The 16383-nt window shown below is 39.1% G+C and overlaps 1 protein-coding gene across 1 annotated transcript in view; it reads left to right on the top strand.

Annotated features, from left to right (window-relative positions):
• The window catches only part of EPRS1 (glutamyl-prolyl-tRNA synthetase 1), a 66160-nt gene that overhangs the window by 15558 nt on the left and 34219 nt on the right, over positions 1–16383 (top strand). Inside the window, exons 7-13 of the mRNA XM_058669192.1 lie at positions 3936–4062; positions 4581–4773; positions 6059–6230; positions 7818–8051; positions 9253–9337; positions 9735–9794; positions 15222–15332. Coding sequence (XP_058525175.1) covers positions 3936–4062; positions 4581–4773; positions 6059–6230; positions 7818–8051; positions 9253–9337; positions 9735–9794; positions 15222–15332 — 982 coding nt within the window. The remainder of the gene's footprint in view (positions 1–3935; positions 4063–4580; positions 4774–6058; positions 6231–7817; positions 8052–9252; positions 9338–9734; positions 9795–15221; positions 15333–16383) is intronic.

The raw sequence follows: 16383 nt of genomic DNA, 5'->3' as shown, positions 1-16383 counted from the left end.
ACAACATATAACATACATAACATAACATGTTATACATAACATCATATCATCTTAAATTAAGGCAAACATGTGGTATTTAACCTTTTGGGATTGGCTCATTTCCCTTAGCATTATGGTTTCCAGTTTGGCCCATTTGGCCACAAAGAACTGCATTTTGTTTTTTTTTAATAGCTGAGTAGTATTCCATGGAGTAGATGAACCATAGCTTTCTAACTTATTTATGTTTTTATTGATTGACATAATAGAGGAGACAACATTTTTATTTTATTTGAGAAAATTCTTTCCTTGAGAGTCTTAGAGCTCACATTCCCTGGCTCACTCTCCCAACTGCTCACAGTAGCGGTGGCAGGATCAGTTGTGCTCTCCTGCCAGACTATCAAGAACGTGTTACTTGAACCATCATTGTTGCCTTACGGGTCTACTTTGGCAGGAAGATGGAGCCACTCTGATGTGGGACACAGACATCTTTTTTTTTTCCTTTCTCCTTTTTTTTAAGACTTATTATTTCTATTGGAAAGGCAGATATACAGAGAGAAGGAGAGACAGGAAGATCTTCCATCAGATGGTTCACTCCCCAAGTGGCCGCAATGGCCAGAGCTGTGCTAATTTGAAGCCAGGAGCCAGGAGCCAGGAGCCTCTTCCCAGTCTGCCACATGGGTGCAGGGTCTCAAGGCCTTGAGCCATCCTTTGCTGCTTTCCCAGGCCACAAGCAGGGAACTGGATGGGAAATGGAGCAGCAGAGAGTGGAACTGGCGCCCATATGGGATCCTGACACGTCAAGGCGAGGACTTTAGCACCTAAGCTGCTGCACCTGGTAGGGGATTCAGACACCTAAATGGCTAAGCTAATGCTCACTACAAAACTTTTAAGAATTGGTAAATAGGGCTCGGCAGCGTGGCCTAGTGGCTAAGGTCCTCGCCTTGATCCCATATGGCCACTGGTTCTAATCCTGGCGGCTCCACTTCCTCTCTGTCTCTCCTCCTCTCAGTATATCTGACTTTGTAATAAAAATAAAATAAATCTTAAAAAAAAAAAAAAAAAAAGAATTGGTAAATACCCGTGAATACAAAGGGTTAAGTTTCGTCATTGATTTTTGGGCTTTCCTTTAATATGATGTATACTTGTACCATGAGCATTCCTTTCAGTTAGCAGAAGTTAAAGTAGCAATAACGCTTTTCCACATAAAGGAGAGTCTAGAATCTTCCTTCCTATTTAATTCTTTCTTTACTAGGGAGAAGAAAGTATTGGGTTGTATTTTATAGATTACGTTATTTTTCTCTATTACCGTTTAAATTTTGAATTCATATGTCACAGGCAGGTTCTTATCCATCTGTAGGCAATAACAGTAGATCAATAAAATAAGTTTCTTTTAGCTATGTATTTTTATAGTTCTTCACAACTATTTTAGAAACAAAGTCAGGATTTCATGTTTTTCCAAAAGTTTGCTGATTGAGGTGGTGAAGTGAAGGATAGGCAGATGAAAGAACAGTTACTGGAACATTCACAAAGTTGATCATTAACTCATGAGTAGTTTCCAGTGGAATCAGTTGTAAGTAATATTTTACATAGCTTAATTTTCTACAACTTGGATCGCTACTGCCCAGTATTCTTTCCTTGGTGTCAGGTGTCATGGATATATGGCTGATCAGTAACCTTAATTGTTTGAGCAAAAACTAGTTTATTATTTTTAGCTATGGCTGTTTATGGTTACAACATTTGAACATTTGTTCTTTCTGCATCTTTTTACATTTTTAGTTGCTACTTCTTGAATTTGCTTTTATATTATTATATAGTAATAGTGTGTGTTTGTATAGTATATGTGAAGTATGCTTATCTGTTCTCACTTATATCAATTTCAGAATCCATATTTCAGGCTTAATTCAGTTTTGAGATTTGGAACATAGACATTTAATTTTTGTTAATGTTTGGATTTTGGTCTCTGTTTAGTTATTCTGATAGAAGTTGTCATTTAAGCTGTTTATTTTAGTTATCCTGTTAGTATTTTATAATTCTGATCGCTTTCTTGGGATTTGCAGTTATCAGAACTGCAAGTATTATTTTAGAAATAAAATCTATAAGGATAAGACAATATTTTGATTTTATCGTCTTTCTTAAATTATATATAAACCAAACAGGCTAATTTATAAATAATAGGTGGCTTTTTTTTTAATTTACTGGAAAAGCAAAGTTACAGCACTAGAGAGAAGGAGAAGACTGATTTTCCATCCACTAATTCACTTCTCAAATGGAGATGGTGTCTGGGACTGGGCCAAGTGGAAGCCAGGAGCCCAGAACTTCATCTTCATCTCACATGTGGGTAGCAGGGGCCTGAGCACGTGGGCCGTCTTTTGCTGCTTTCCCAGGTGCACTGGCAGGGAGCTGAATTGGAAGCAGTGCAGTTGGGACTGGAACTGGCACTCCTATGTTAGTACCTCAAGTAGTTGCCCAATCTGAAGGGCCACATGCCATGCTCAGCCTTTCCCTCCCGTCCCAGGGTTTGGGTAATATGACAGAGTAAGATCTTCCATCCGCTAATTCAGCCCACTGATGGAGTGAGCAACAGCACCAGACGCAGAAGGCAGGAGGCAGCAAGGCTGTGCTGGCCTCCAGCCTGGATGGCAAGCGCCTGAGTGCTTGAGCCATCATCTGTGCTCTCGCAGACGTATTAGTAGGAAACTGGATTGTAAGTAGAATAGCCAGAACTTGAGGGACACATGTCTGCTGCCTCTCTCTCTCTTTTATACAAGAAAATGAACTCTGTCAACATGAGTTCTATTAAGTTCAGTTATGTAAGCAGTGGTGCTAGCTGTTTTGTCTATCCTGAAAAACTCTTGGTCCTGGGAATTTAACCTTATTAAACCAGCCTTAAAATAGTAACTGGCAAAATCTGGGTATGCTTTAAGATTTCGTTTTTTTAAAGATTTATTTACTTTTATTGGAAAGGCAGATTTACAGAGAGAAGAGTTAGAGATATTTTTCAACCATTGGTTCACTCCCCAAGTGACCATAACTGCTGGAGTTAAACTGATCCAAAGCCAGGGACCAGGAGATTCTTCTGGGTCCCAAGGTTTTGGATCATTCTCTACTGCTTTCCCAGGCTGCAAGCAGGTAGCTGATTAGAAAGTGGAACAGCCAGGACACGATATGGGGTGCTGGTGCTTAGAGGTAGAGGTTTAGCCAGTTGAGTCAATGCGCTGGCCCCACCATTTAGGAATTTTTAAAGAAGTCTTAAGGAACAAAACAAAGAGTATAATGAGGATGCGTAATGATTTTTCACTGAAATTGTCACCGAATTGACATTGTTGGATGACAGACATGAGTAGGCAAGGGGAATTATGCTAGAGAAAAGTCTCATGAAGTCTTCCCTGATTCTGGAACGTTAGTGCTTGATGAGACTTACAAGGTGATATAGTTAAATTCTTTTATTTTGGTGTCTTTAAAAGCCTGCAAAGTAAAACTGAAATAGTAAAGTGTTTGGTGTCTCCCTAGCTCTCATATGTTCCCTCCTTTAGCCAGCACAGTGACAGCCTCAGAAGCACTTCTCTGTACATTAGTTCTGGGTGACGTCAGCTCTTATTAAAGACCCTACTGTACAACCTTGGAAACAGCTTTCAAGGCTCTTTAGCTAAATGACAATTCCTGTTGTAAAAAGAAAAAGATCATTCTGCTTACCTTTATAATGTTCGTAAATCCCACACTCCTGGGTGATTTTACGTATGGATTTCTTTCTTATGATAATTTTATTAAAAATGTTGTAGCATTTTGTCTTCCTTTCAGGATTAGATATTTTAGAATCACAATCCTTCTAGTTAGAAAATAACATACAATTGCAGTGCCAATTAGGACTTTTTAGTTCTCCTGTCCCCAAGAGGGTTAAGTTAAGCGCTTAGCTAAAACCCGTTAATAAGTCTCTCTGTGAAATGTTTCTGTTTTAGTTACTTACACATTGGGCATGCCAAAGCTGCTCTTCTGAACCAGCACTACCAGGTGAACTTTAAAGGGAAACTGATCATGAGATTTGATGACACAAATCCTGAAAAAGAGAAGGAAGATTTTGAGAAGGTAATTAAAAGTGTAGTGATGACCCTTTTACAGAAAAGTTATTTCTGATACCTTTATGGTATGAAGGTAAATTTAGTTTTCTTAGCTGTTCGTTCTCCCTCATCTGAATATTCTGTGTCTGGGGCCTAAGCCAAGAAATATTGAGCTCCCATACCAAATGCTTAAGTATATTTTGTCTTCTCCAGGTGTAGTACAATGTACCTAAATTTGTTGTATTTTCCTGAACCAGTTTCTGTGAATGAATTGATCCCTGGAGTTAGGTTTTCTTTTCATCAGTATGATCGGTAATCAAGTCATCTAGAGAAATGGGAAGCTCACTCCTGAGATCAGCGTATTCTCGGCTGGACACACAGAAGGCTGCCACAAGGAGTGTCTGTCGCGTTCTGTTCTGATTTGTGGTCACACAAATGTGTAAAACTGTGTAAAACTGATGGTGTTTCACTGCCTTTGCTCAAATGCAGTATCAAGGATTGCAAATACATGAAAATATTCTGATGCCTACTCTGGACTTACTGCAGGTTATCTTGGAAGATGTTGCGATGTTGCACATCAAACCAGATCAGTTTACCTATACCTCAGATCATTTTGAAACTATAATGAAATACGCCGAGAAGCTCATCCAGGAAGGCAAGGCTTACGTGGACGACACGCCTGCCGAGCAGATGAAAGCGGAACGTGAGCAGAGGCTGGAATCCAAACACAGAGGAAACTGTAAGAATTCTTTGATGTTTTCTGTCTTAACTTACATTCTTTTTTCTTCTGTGGGGCACGATTTCTTTTCTACAAAAGAGAATGGTTTGAGAGACATTTGGGACTGTGGCTCATGTTAATTCATCGGTTAGAAATCTTTTCTTTTTCCCTCTCTATGGACATTACCATCTTAGTACTTTGTTTCCTTTATAACTGCATATGAAATGTCCATGTCCATGCATGTAGTCTATTGCATGTAATCATTCAGTTTGAAAAATCCCTTTCTGGAATATTTGAGTACCTAACCTTTCCAAGATGTTTAATAATATTAGTACCTATTCTTCGTATTAGCGTTGTGTAAAGGAAAATGCAAGGCCAGTACTACTCTCAGATCTGAGCATCACTTGACTGATGACCATGTCTTTCTGATTCGTGACTTGTCTTCAGAGTTTCTAGGCGGCTCTGTATCCATGTTGTGATAGTATTGCCAGGACATCTGCACTGTGCTTGAATCTTGAGTATTACATTTGTTGAGTATAATAAACTCAAATTGTTACAGATACGTTTTTGTACTGTTTCAAAAATAGTTAATAAAATATCTACATTCTCAATTTTCCCTGAGAAACTTGGGCCACAAGGACCAATTTTTCTGTCTTCCGGTAGTGGTAGGGCCACAGTCACTTGGGATATAGAGACCTTTCTTCTGAGATCAAACTGTTGTCTGTCTGCTTTCACTGTTTTCCGTCATCTCTGATTTTCCTGGATTCAGGAGAATGCTGCTTCTCACTGGGAGGACTCCTGGGGCTTTCATGGAGCCTCTGCAGAGTCACAGGCTGCCCACCAGTGCCCGTGGCCAAGGACTAGGCCGTGCCACTTAGTCCTCAGGCCACAGGGGGAGGGAACAAAGGAAAAGAAGGCTTGTGCTTTAAAGGCAGTGTTCTGTGTAGATGTGGGAGAGAAGACAAGGACTGACCATTTGTGCCACGATTGAAGAAATGGATTTAGGGGATGAGAGGAACTTGGGATCTCCTTGACATCATTGGAATGTATTGTCTGTGCCTTTCCTAACATAGAGGTGTGGAGTGTATTTGCTAAATGGATTGTGAGACTATTTTCATTGGTAATGATGCAGTTGCTGCTGAGGCCGAAATTGGATCGGTTGTGTTTTTTTTTTTTTAATTAATGTAATGTGCTGACAATGAGTAGCATGAGAATTTCTACCAAGTTGTATGACCACTAAGATGATCTGATTTCATCCAGCTTAGTAATGTATTATGTAAGGTATATTATACCTATCATTTTCTAGCAATTGAGAAGAATCTACAAATGTGGGAAGAAATGAAAAAAGGGAGCCAGTTTGGTCAGACGTGCTGTTTGCGAGCAAAAATTGACATGAATAGTAACAATGGATGCATGAGGGATCCAACTCTCTATCGCTGCAAAATTCAGCCACACCCAAGAACTGGCAGTAAATACAAGTAAGTGCAGCTCCTTCACTGTGCTGGGTAGCTCATGCCCATACCCATGCCACAACTATGTAAACAGAGCAGGTGCAGAACAGTCAAGAAACCCCAAACTTTATTCATAGAGATACACTGGCCGCCTCACGTTTTTTGTTTTTTAACCTGTTTATTCACCTGTCAAGGTGATAGTAAGCTATTTCTAAGAATACTTCCATCTGAAATAAGTCCCTAAGTCTGCCTAAGAGTACTTTTTATGTGTTTATTTAAGTTTATTATGGTGGGTTCCTTTAGATGATACCTCTCCTCCTGTGGTAAATTTTTTTTTAAATTATTTATTATTTTACTTCAGTAATTACATTGTATTATGTGACACAGTTACGTAGGTACTTGGATTCTCCCCACCCCTCCCCAAACCCTCCCACCATGGTGAATTCCTCTACCTTGTTGCATAACCATAGTTCAAGTTCAGTTGAGATTCCCTCATTGCAAGCATATACCAAACATAGAGTCCAGCATCTTATTGTCCAGTCAAGTTCAACGGCTTCTTAGGTATACCCTTTCTGGTCTGAAGATAGAGCCAGCAGAGTATCATCCCAGTCAATTGAAAGCTCCAACATACCATCAGCAAAAATTTACATCATTATGGAATTAATTGACATAGTAATGAGTAACCAATATGTTAAAAGTAAATGCGAGTTCCCAGCCACCTTCTGTGACCACCTCACCTATACTTCAATTTTAGTTTATACACAACATATAACATTCATAACATAACATGTTATACATAACATCATATCATCTTAAATTAAGGCAAACGTGGTATTTAATCTTTTGGGATTGGCTCATTTCCCTTAGCATTATGGTTTCCAGTTTGGCCCTGGATAACAGATCTAAACCTACATCCAGAAACCTTCAAACTTTTGGAAGAAAATGTTAGAAACACACTGCAACACTTAGGGGTAGGCCCTCACTTCCTAAAAAAGACTCCAAATGCAGTAGAAATCAAGACCAAAATAAACAATTGGGACCTCATCAAACTAAGAAGCTTCTGTACAGCTACAGAAACAATCAACAAAGTAAAAAGGCAACCCACAGAATGGGAGAAGATCTTCGCACACGACATAGGTGATAGAGGGCTGATCTCCAGAATATACAAAGAGCTACAAAACAACCAAAATGTCAAAACAAACAAGCCACTCAAGAAATGGGCACGAGAAATGGGCAAACACTTCACAAAGGAACAAACCCAAATGGCAAATAAACATATGAAAAAATGCTCAAGTTCCCTGTGGTAAATTTTTATGTCTTCCGGACATAAGTTAATACATAAAACTGATGTTATGAAAATTTATGAAGATAAGTAAATAAGAAAGGGGCATGTAGTTTTGTAGTTCACTTTTCTCTGAGTTTTCAGGTTAATAAATATGTCCTCTACTCCTGATTCTCTTGACTACTGAGACATAGGAGAAGTAAACCAACACATGGACGTTGTCTGTCTCTGTCCCTATGTAGGTGTTGTTGCTTATAATGTGTAAGATAGAGCTAAATGTTTCATGTTGAGTTTCAAAAAACCTAAAAAACACAAAAACTTCTTTTTTCTAGTGTTTATCCAACATATGACTTCGCCTGCCCCATAGTTGACAGCATTGAAGGTGTTACACATGCACTGAGAACAACAGAATACCATGACAGAGATGAGCAGTTTTACTGGATTATTGAAGCCTTAGGCATAAGGAAGCCATATATATGGGAATATAGCCGGCTAAATCTCAACAACACAGTGCTATCCAAAAGAAAGCTCACATGGTTTGTCAACGAAGGACTGGTAGATGGATGGTATGTTTAATGTTACTAGAATTGAGCAGAAGTAAGAACGTGGTGTGGTGTTAGCAGTGATTTTAAAGTGCTTGATAGGCGGGAAGGTGTGTGGGAGGAGGTGGATTAAGTAGGCCTACAGGATTCCTGGTTCTTAATACCATCATTTCAGCCTATCGAGTCCCTTCTTGTTTTGATCCTGCAAAACATGGGGGACCATTGTGGACCATGGCACGTGGGCATGAAAGAAGCACACGCTCTGCAGATCTCAGCGTTTAGTGGACAGGTGGGCCTCCGCGAGTCTGGGAGCACCTGCTGAGGTTTTGAGATTTTTCTTTTCAGCTGGGTCTGGGAAGACCAGTTTATGCCTTAGCTGAAATGATGGTGGAAATGGTCTGTCTCAGAGGACCCACCTGTGAAATAGTGGGCAGAGGATTAAGAACCCAAGAAAAAGTTGGAAAATCTCTGTAGTATTTAACAACCTATATGGGATTTTGATATCATAGATGAATATAAAATTTGAGGTGATCTTATACGGACTTCTGTCTTTGTAAATAAAACATATTCACATCAGTTTGCATGTTTTAGTAAGTAAAAATTCTTTCCTGAATTAGCAAGAATTATGTTTATATTAACATGAATGCGATGCTAATCAATATATGTGATGCTAATCAAAATATATATTATGCATATGTTGAAAAATTTGTGTTTTGTACTGTTCTACGATAGAATTAAATTTGATCAAAGACGAGTTTATCTTTGGTTTCATAAAAAAATGTTATTAGTGATCCTTACAGATATTTGTAGAATATAAACAAAAACTCTGTAAATATTCTTGATGTGTTTATTCATAACTGGATGGCATGATACTGTCTTGCTTGATTCTCTGTAGGGACCTTGAATATTGTTAAATAGAATTGAATAAAGATGTATTAAAGTGTGGTTTTTCCATGCTTGAAAATGTCCCAGTTTTATCTTTCTTCAAACATGCTGTAGCTGTTTCTAGTGATACATGTAGTTACTGCGATATTAACTAGAAAGCAGTTTCTTCCATGATGGATGTTTTCACTGCTACTGCTGTATATCCAATTTGTGTAACTGACTCATAGTTTGACATTCAACACACTGAGTGTAATTTATTATTTGTGAAGGTATCTTCTACTTTCTACATCTGTAAATTTTTTAAACCTCCGTGGTATTTAAAATTTTACATATTTCCCAGGGATGACCCACGATTCCCTACTGTTCGTGGTGTACTGAGAAGGGGCATGACAGTTGAAGGACTCAAACAGTTTATTGCTGCTCAGGTGAGAAAGGCTACGCTGGCTGGATTGTCATGTATTTCCATAAATACCCTTCTAGGCTTTATTTTATTCCATATCTGTGCCTTATGATCTAGGACAGGTTTTTTTCATATTACAAAAAAGGAAGTTTGTCACTGTTTTCTAGTAATATAAAACAGAAAATGACCTAAACTCCTAAACCAGAGTTGTATAAAAGTAGCTGAAGTATTTTCACCCCATAAATACCAATGTATGAACTCAACTTTTACAATGTGTTGTTGAGGAAGTAAACAAATTAGCTTGAATTCATTCAGTTTTATATATCAGTAAAGTAAATCTGTAAACATTTTTTAGGTGCTAGTTTTTTCCAAACCCTGGTTAGCTTCTCTAGCTTTAAAAATCATTTTTATTGTTTCTCTAGGGCTCCTCACGGTCCGTTGTAAACATGGAGTGGGACAAAATCTGGGCATTTAACAAAAAGGTAAATTTTTTACCTTCAGCCTCTTTCCTGGTGCTTAACTCCAAACACATTGACGGAATTCATTAGTGTACGCATTGTGAAGTAGAATTTGTGTATTTAACCATTTTGCATATTTTCAGGAAAATGGAATGTTTTCCCTTTATAAATATATAAAGAACATTAAGCCTATTAACTGTCCCCACAAATAGCAATGATTGAAACAAACTTGGCATTATGGTTTTTTTCTCAAATCTTTTATGAACACTCTGCATTTCATTTTTCTGCTTTCAAGCTGCGAGCTCTCTGTAAGAAGGTATTACTCACTGCTTTTCTTTGCCTTATTTAAACATAGCTGCTAGCGTATTCCATGTTATGACTTAAGATGTTAACCAGCTTTGACGCACAATCACATTCTATCAAAGACTTGCTCATACAGATTATTGCCAGTTTTAAAAGCCATTGTCCTCTGGTTTTCTTAGAGGCAAAGGAAAGTCTTGGCTGAATCCATTCTACCGTTTCCCTGTGTGCTGGCAGGACAGAGTTTTAAAATAACGTGTTTCATTGAGTTGTATTGAAGGTTCATTAGATGTAATTCCTTAGTGTTACTGAATCCAGCTTCTTTTGTTTTAAAACTGCTAAGTGAACATCTGAGGAATATTGCATGTCAACATTGCTAATTATTGATTGGGGGCAGATGCCTGGACACTATAATAAGGCAAATCAATAACGTGCCATGTTTCAAGCTATGGTTTCTGTGATTGTGTTCTGCGCATTCCTTTTTTTGTGATTGTTGCTCGATTGTGCTGATGTCTTGCTTCAAGAAAGAGTTGTTTGTCTTGCATGCACCGTAAATTTATTTCATCTAGTTGTTTGGGTTAGTTTTTTGATGCATAAGGAATTATTAATTGGTTCTTTGCGTTGCTGCAGTTACTAATAATAAATATGAGTAGAATGTGCAGGCAAAGTTAACCGTGGTATACTATTAACAATGTGGTTTTCAAGAAAGTTTTAGTAAAGTTATATTTACACTTCCTCAGATACATGAAATATATTTCACTATATTCAGATAATTCTGTAGGATCTGTTAAGATGATCAGTATATTCCCCTTCTTCCCATTGCTTTAGGTAATTCTGATGGTTTTTCGCTCTTATTTTTCAGGAAATGTTTGTGTTGATACTTTGCTTTTTAGTTTTTGGTGTTATCAGTTGACTTTCCATGTGGAGTGTGAAAAGTAGGACTTCGTTTTTTCCCAAAGCTGGTTTCCTCATAGTCGAGTGCTTTGGTTTTGTTTTCTTGCCCTCACTTGCCTGCTGCTCTGTTAGATTCTCCCCCAGTTGTCTCAGTTGTCTGCCAACATGTTAGATGCCTCTAGTGTTCCTTCAGGTTTTGCCTTCCCCTCCTCTGCTGGAGCCTTTCCCTCGTTTGACCCAGATTGTGCCAGATTAGCTCCTGAGGCCCACTGTGTACCTAGAGCTTATTCTAGAAGGTTGATCACCTGCTTCCCTTTTTATTACCTTGTGGCTTTGCTGTACTGTTTCTTCTTTCAGCTTCCTGAGAAGGGGAGCCTGGACTGAAAATGCTTTGAGACCTTTTGTGTATAATTTCTATTTTACATTGAAACTTCAAGATGATGTGAATTGGAGTTAGATCTCTTTTCCCATATCCTTTGGAAAAATAGGGTCTCTTAGGCTCTGGAAAGTTGCTTGATTTCATTCTATTTCTTCGTGTCTTTGTACTTTGCTTTTCTCTCGGGAATGCTTTCTGTGTAGATGCTGGGCTTCCTGGAGTGGTACTCTAACTTTATTTTCTCTTCTATATTCCATCTTGTCTTTTGTCTCTCCTTTCTAGTAGAGCTGCTCAACTTCCTTTCCTTCTGTTGAATTTTTATTTATGCTGTTATCTTTCCACGACTTTTCTTGCTTTCTGAATTTTCAAAACATTTTCTAGTCCTATTTCGTGTGTGTGTGTTTTAAAATTTATTTAATCATTTATATGATCGAGTTACAGAGAGAAGGAGGCATAAATTTTCCTTCCTTGGGTTTACTTCCCAGATGTCTGTAATGGCCAGAACTGGGCCAGGCAGAAGCCAGGAGCCTGGAACTCTTTTCAGGGGTCTCACTTGGTTAGTAATCTCAGGGTTCCTCTAAAGATATGACATTTTTCTTAGCCTGATTCTTTAACCTGGCTAGAAATCTTTTCTGTATCATAGTTATTATATCTAGTTACATTAGCAACAATAATTTCCTTTGATCGTATTAGACATTTCAAGGACTTACTTGCATTAACCTTGCTAATTTTCTTCTTGGTTTTACTTTGGTGTAAAGATTTAAACTTTTTGGCAAGGCAGAAATGTCAAAGCATTAAGATGTTGATTTCTGAACTGTTATTTGTCTCCATCAACTTTTATTTTGCTGCTTTAACTTTAAAATTTGTGCTGGTATTTCAATAGTCAGGTAATAGTACTCCCTTATTATCACTCTAGCTAAGTTGTATCTTCCCCCAGCTAGTTTAAAAAAAAATAAGAGAGAGACTTTTTCCTCACCTCAAATAGGGAGTCTTCCACTGTAAATTTTATACTAAGTTCCACTGAACGAGACTGTCATGTATTTGTTCAGTTTCAGTATGTTATAAGGGTCTAGAAATCTACTATTGTTTAATCTTATTTCTTTTCTCTTCATACCATGTCCACTACATCACCTCTTGGAAATCCCTTGGAAGCTTTTGGAGTAATTAGCCATCTATCCAGAGACTTTTAATTTTATTTAAAAAAAAAAAAGATTTATTTATTTTTATTGGAAAGGCAGATTTTACAGAGAGAAATAAAGATAGAGAAAAAGATCTTCCATCCACTGGTTCTCTCCCCAAGTGGCCACAAAGGTCGGGGTTGAGCTGATCCGAAGGCAGGAGCCAAGAGCTTCTTCCAGGTCTCCCATGCAGGTACAGGGTTCCAAGACCTTGGACCATCCTCGACTGCCCTCCCAGACCACAAAATGGGAGCAGGAAGGGAAGAAGAGCAGCTGGGATATGAACAGGTGCCCAAATGGGATGCTGGTGCATTCAAGCCGAGGACTTTAGCTGCTAGGCTACCATACTGGGCCCCAGAGATTTTAAGATTTGTATACATTTAGAACTGAAAGGAGTTTAAAAGTTTTTTTTTTTTCTTCAAGGTTTGTTAAAGTGGTCTGATCCTCCACATACTATGAAGTGTTTGCAAAGAATAGATTTCTAGACTGGGCTTTAGATCATTAGAATCATAATTCATTAGGTCAAGTACTCTTAGAAACTGTGTTTTGGTTTGCCCAAGGTTGGTTTGCTTTTTGTTTTTGTTTTGTTTTTGTTTTGTTTATTTGAAAGGCGAAGTAGAGGGGCAAGAGGGTGAGACAGAAAAACCTTCATCTGCTGGTTCACTCCTCAGGTAGCAAGAGGAGCACTCTGCAGTGCCTGGCCTTGGTCTGGCCCAAAGCCCAGTTTCTTTAGTGTCTTCCATGTGAATGCAGGTACCCAAGTCCTTGGGCCATGTGCTGCTGCTTTCCCCTGTGCTTAGCAAGGAGCTGGACTGCAAGTAGGACAGCTAGGACGCCATCTGGTGGCCATATAGGATACTGGTGCAACAGGTGGCAGTTTCCCCATTATGCACAATGCCAGTCCCAGTTTTTCCCATAATCTTTGTTCTACTTATTAACCATTGGTAAACAGTCTGTAGAGCTACAGTGAACTGAAGTAAGTATCTCAGGGAAGATTGCCTTCTTTTAGCATCTTTTTAAACATTTTTTTGAATTAATTTTTTTAGTGAAATTCAGATATACAGAGAGGAGGAGAGGAGGAGAGACAGAGAGGAAGTGGCCCGGAGCCTCTTCTGGGTCTCCCGCGTGGGTGCAGAGTCCCGAGGCTTTGGGCCGTCCTCAACTGCTGTCCCAGGCCACAGCAGGAACTGGATGGGAATGGGGCTGCCGGGACTAGTACTGGTGCCCATATGGGATCCCGACACTTGCAAGGCGAGGATTTTAGCCAGCAGGCTACTGTGCCGGGCCTTCTTTTAGAATCTTTAAATAAATTTTATCACTGGTTTAAATATTGAACTGAATAATGGGGAATTAAATCTGATTATTACAGCCTAAGAGATTCTGAAAGAAGGAACCTTTACTGGTAAGAATGATCTTAAAGCAAAGGAAAAAGTGGAGCACTCAATTTAGAGAGAGGCTTGCCTTCTGTTTGTACTGACCTGAAATAGAAACAGAACAGGAGTAGCAGATGAGGGAAGCTAGTTTTCCAAACTTTACACAGTGACCCTCTGAGAATCACTTCTTCTGCAAAGTCATTCAAAATTTCCACGAAGTCATTTCTTCAAAGTAAGTAAAGAACCCAGCTCAACAATGGTAGCAACAAAACACACAGAGTAAGACAAAGACATCCACCTTTAACTGGCCAATGCCATGGGAAAAAATACCTTATCAGCCCAGAAGGGAATGTTGCTATGATTTGTGGTAGACTAGGTTAAGAGATAACAAGGGCCCAGTGCAATGGCTCAGCTGTTAAATCCTCGCCTTGTACACTCCAGGATCACATTTGGGCACCAGTTTATGTCTAGGCTGCTTCATTTTCCATCCAGTTCCCTAATTGTGGCCTGGGAAAGCAGTAGAGGATGGCCCAAGGCCTTGGGACCCTCACCTGCTTAGGAGACCCAGAAGAAGCTCCTGGCTCCTGGCTTCAGATCAGCTCAGCTCTGGCCATTGCGGCTATTTAGGGAATGAACCAGTGGATAGAAGATCTTTCTTTGTCTTTCTTGGTGTCTGTAAATCTGCTTTTCAAAGGCAAATTTTTTTTTGACAAAAAAAAAGATAATGAATTAATTCAGTCTGCATATATTTTCTGATTGCCTGTATGTATCAGTCCCTTTCTGAATTCCAGGAATATCTTGCTTTCTATATTTGGTCCCTATAACCCAATAAAACACCTTGTTTATACTTTTGATCTTTAGACTTGCCTTATTATAGTGACCTAATGCCATTCTGCTTTTCATAGCGGTAAGCTGCCTAACATTGGTTATATTGGAAATATAAATATCTCTAGTCCCTTAACACATTTCTTCAACAGTACGAAACTGAATATATCATTACTTGTAAGATTAATTATAATCCCATAGTGTAATTTTTCCTCATCTTCTAATACCTGATCAAAAGAGTATTTTCAAAATCTCTGTTATACTTTAATTGATTTCTTCTAGCTCCCAGTAGTTAATCTTGAAAATGAACTCTGATCCTTTATGTAGTCTGTGCTCAGGTTGCCTTTTTCTCTAATTCAGAGCAGAATATTCGAGCTAACAGATAAACCAAAACAATTAGTAAATGCAGTAACCAAAAAAAACCAGTTAGTATTCCTGTGTTATTTGTTTATGATTTTTTTAAAAGAAAATTATAGTGTTTAACACAAGAATTTATCTATTGCAGGTTATCGACCCTGTGGCTCCACGATATGTTGCATTATTGAAAAAAGAGGTGGTCCCAGTGAATGTCCCTGAGGCTCAGGAGGAGATGAAAGAAGTTGCCAAGCACCCAAAGGTTACCCTAGAGTTTCACCAGTATTCTGTCAGAAGAAAAAGCACAATAATAAGGGGAAACTATGCTTTTTTGGAAATAATGTGATTTGGGGATCATTTTCTAGTCAGCATTATTTGTCAGGGTTTGATGTCAATTGAAGTATTTGCAGCTGAAGAAGTTTGTTCTAGTGACAAGGAAACACTCGGGTGATCGGAGGCGGGCGTGTGGAGTGAGCATTTCTGTCCTCCCGGAGTCCCTCTGGACGGTTAGGGCAGTACATTCAGTTTGTAAGGAGGATGAGATGCATTCTCTGTTAGCTAGATTATTTAGGTTTAGCTTTAAATCAAAACTAGATTCTAACACTGAATCAGAAACTAACTAAAGAGGCTGTTATACTGCCATTTGCTATGTTTTGAAAAGTTGCCAGTTAAGTGAAGATGGTGTCTAGCCATCTAAATTCTGAGTATAAACATTAAATATGGTAGCAGAGAGTTTCTTTTGCTTAAGCTATGATCATCACTTTGGGTACTCAGGACAGGTTGAGAATTTAAAAAAAAAAAAAAGATTTATTTATTTTTTATTGGAAAGTCAGATTTAAAGAGAGGAGATAGAGAAGATCTTCCATCCGCTGGATTACTCCCCAAGTAACCACAGCAGCCAGAGCCGAGCTGAGCCAGTCAGGAGCCAGGAGCTGCTTCTGAGTTTCCCCCATGGGTGCAGGGTCCCAAGGCTTTGGGCCGTCCTCTGCCAGGCCACGAGCAGGGAGCTGGGTGGGAAATGGAGCAGCTAGGATGCGAACTGGCGCCCAAATGGGATCCTGGCTCATTCAAGGCGAGGACTTTAGCCACTCGGCTACTGTGCTGGGCCCAAGAATCCTTTTTCTAAATGATTTATTTGCTTAAGAGTCACAGTTACATCGAGAGAGAGCGAGCGAGCGATCAGCTGATTCCCCAGATGATGACAGTTGCCAGAGCTGGGCCACTCCAGAACCAGGAGCTGGGAGTTTCCTCTGGGTTTCCCACATGGATGGCAGGGGCCCAAGCTGTTGGACTATCTTTAGCTATTGTTTTCA

This window comes from Ochotona princeps, chromosome 10, assembly GCF_030435755.1.
Source record: "Ochotona princeps isolate mOchPri1 chromosome 10, mOchPri1.hap1, whole genome shotgun sequence".
NCBI lineage: Eukaryota > Metazoa > Chordata > Mammalia > Lagomorpha > Ochotonidae > Ochotona > Ochotona princeps.
The sequence above is the reverse complement of the archived record's forward strand: the minus strand, read 5'-3'. Positions and strand labels throughout refer to the sequence as shown.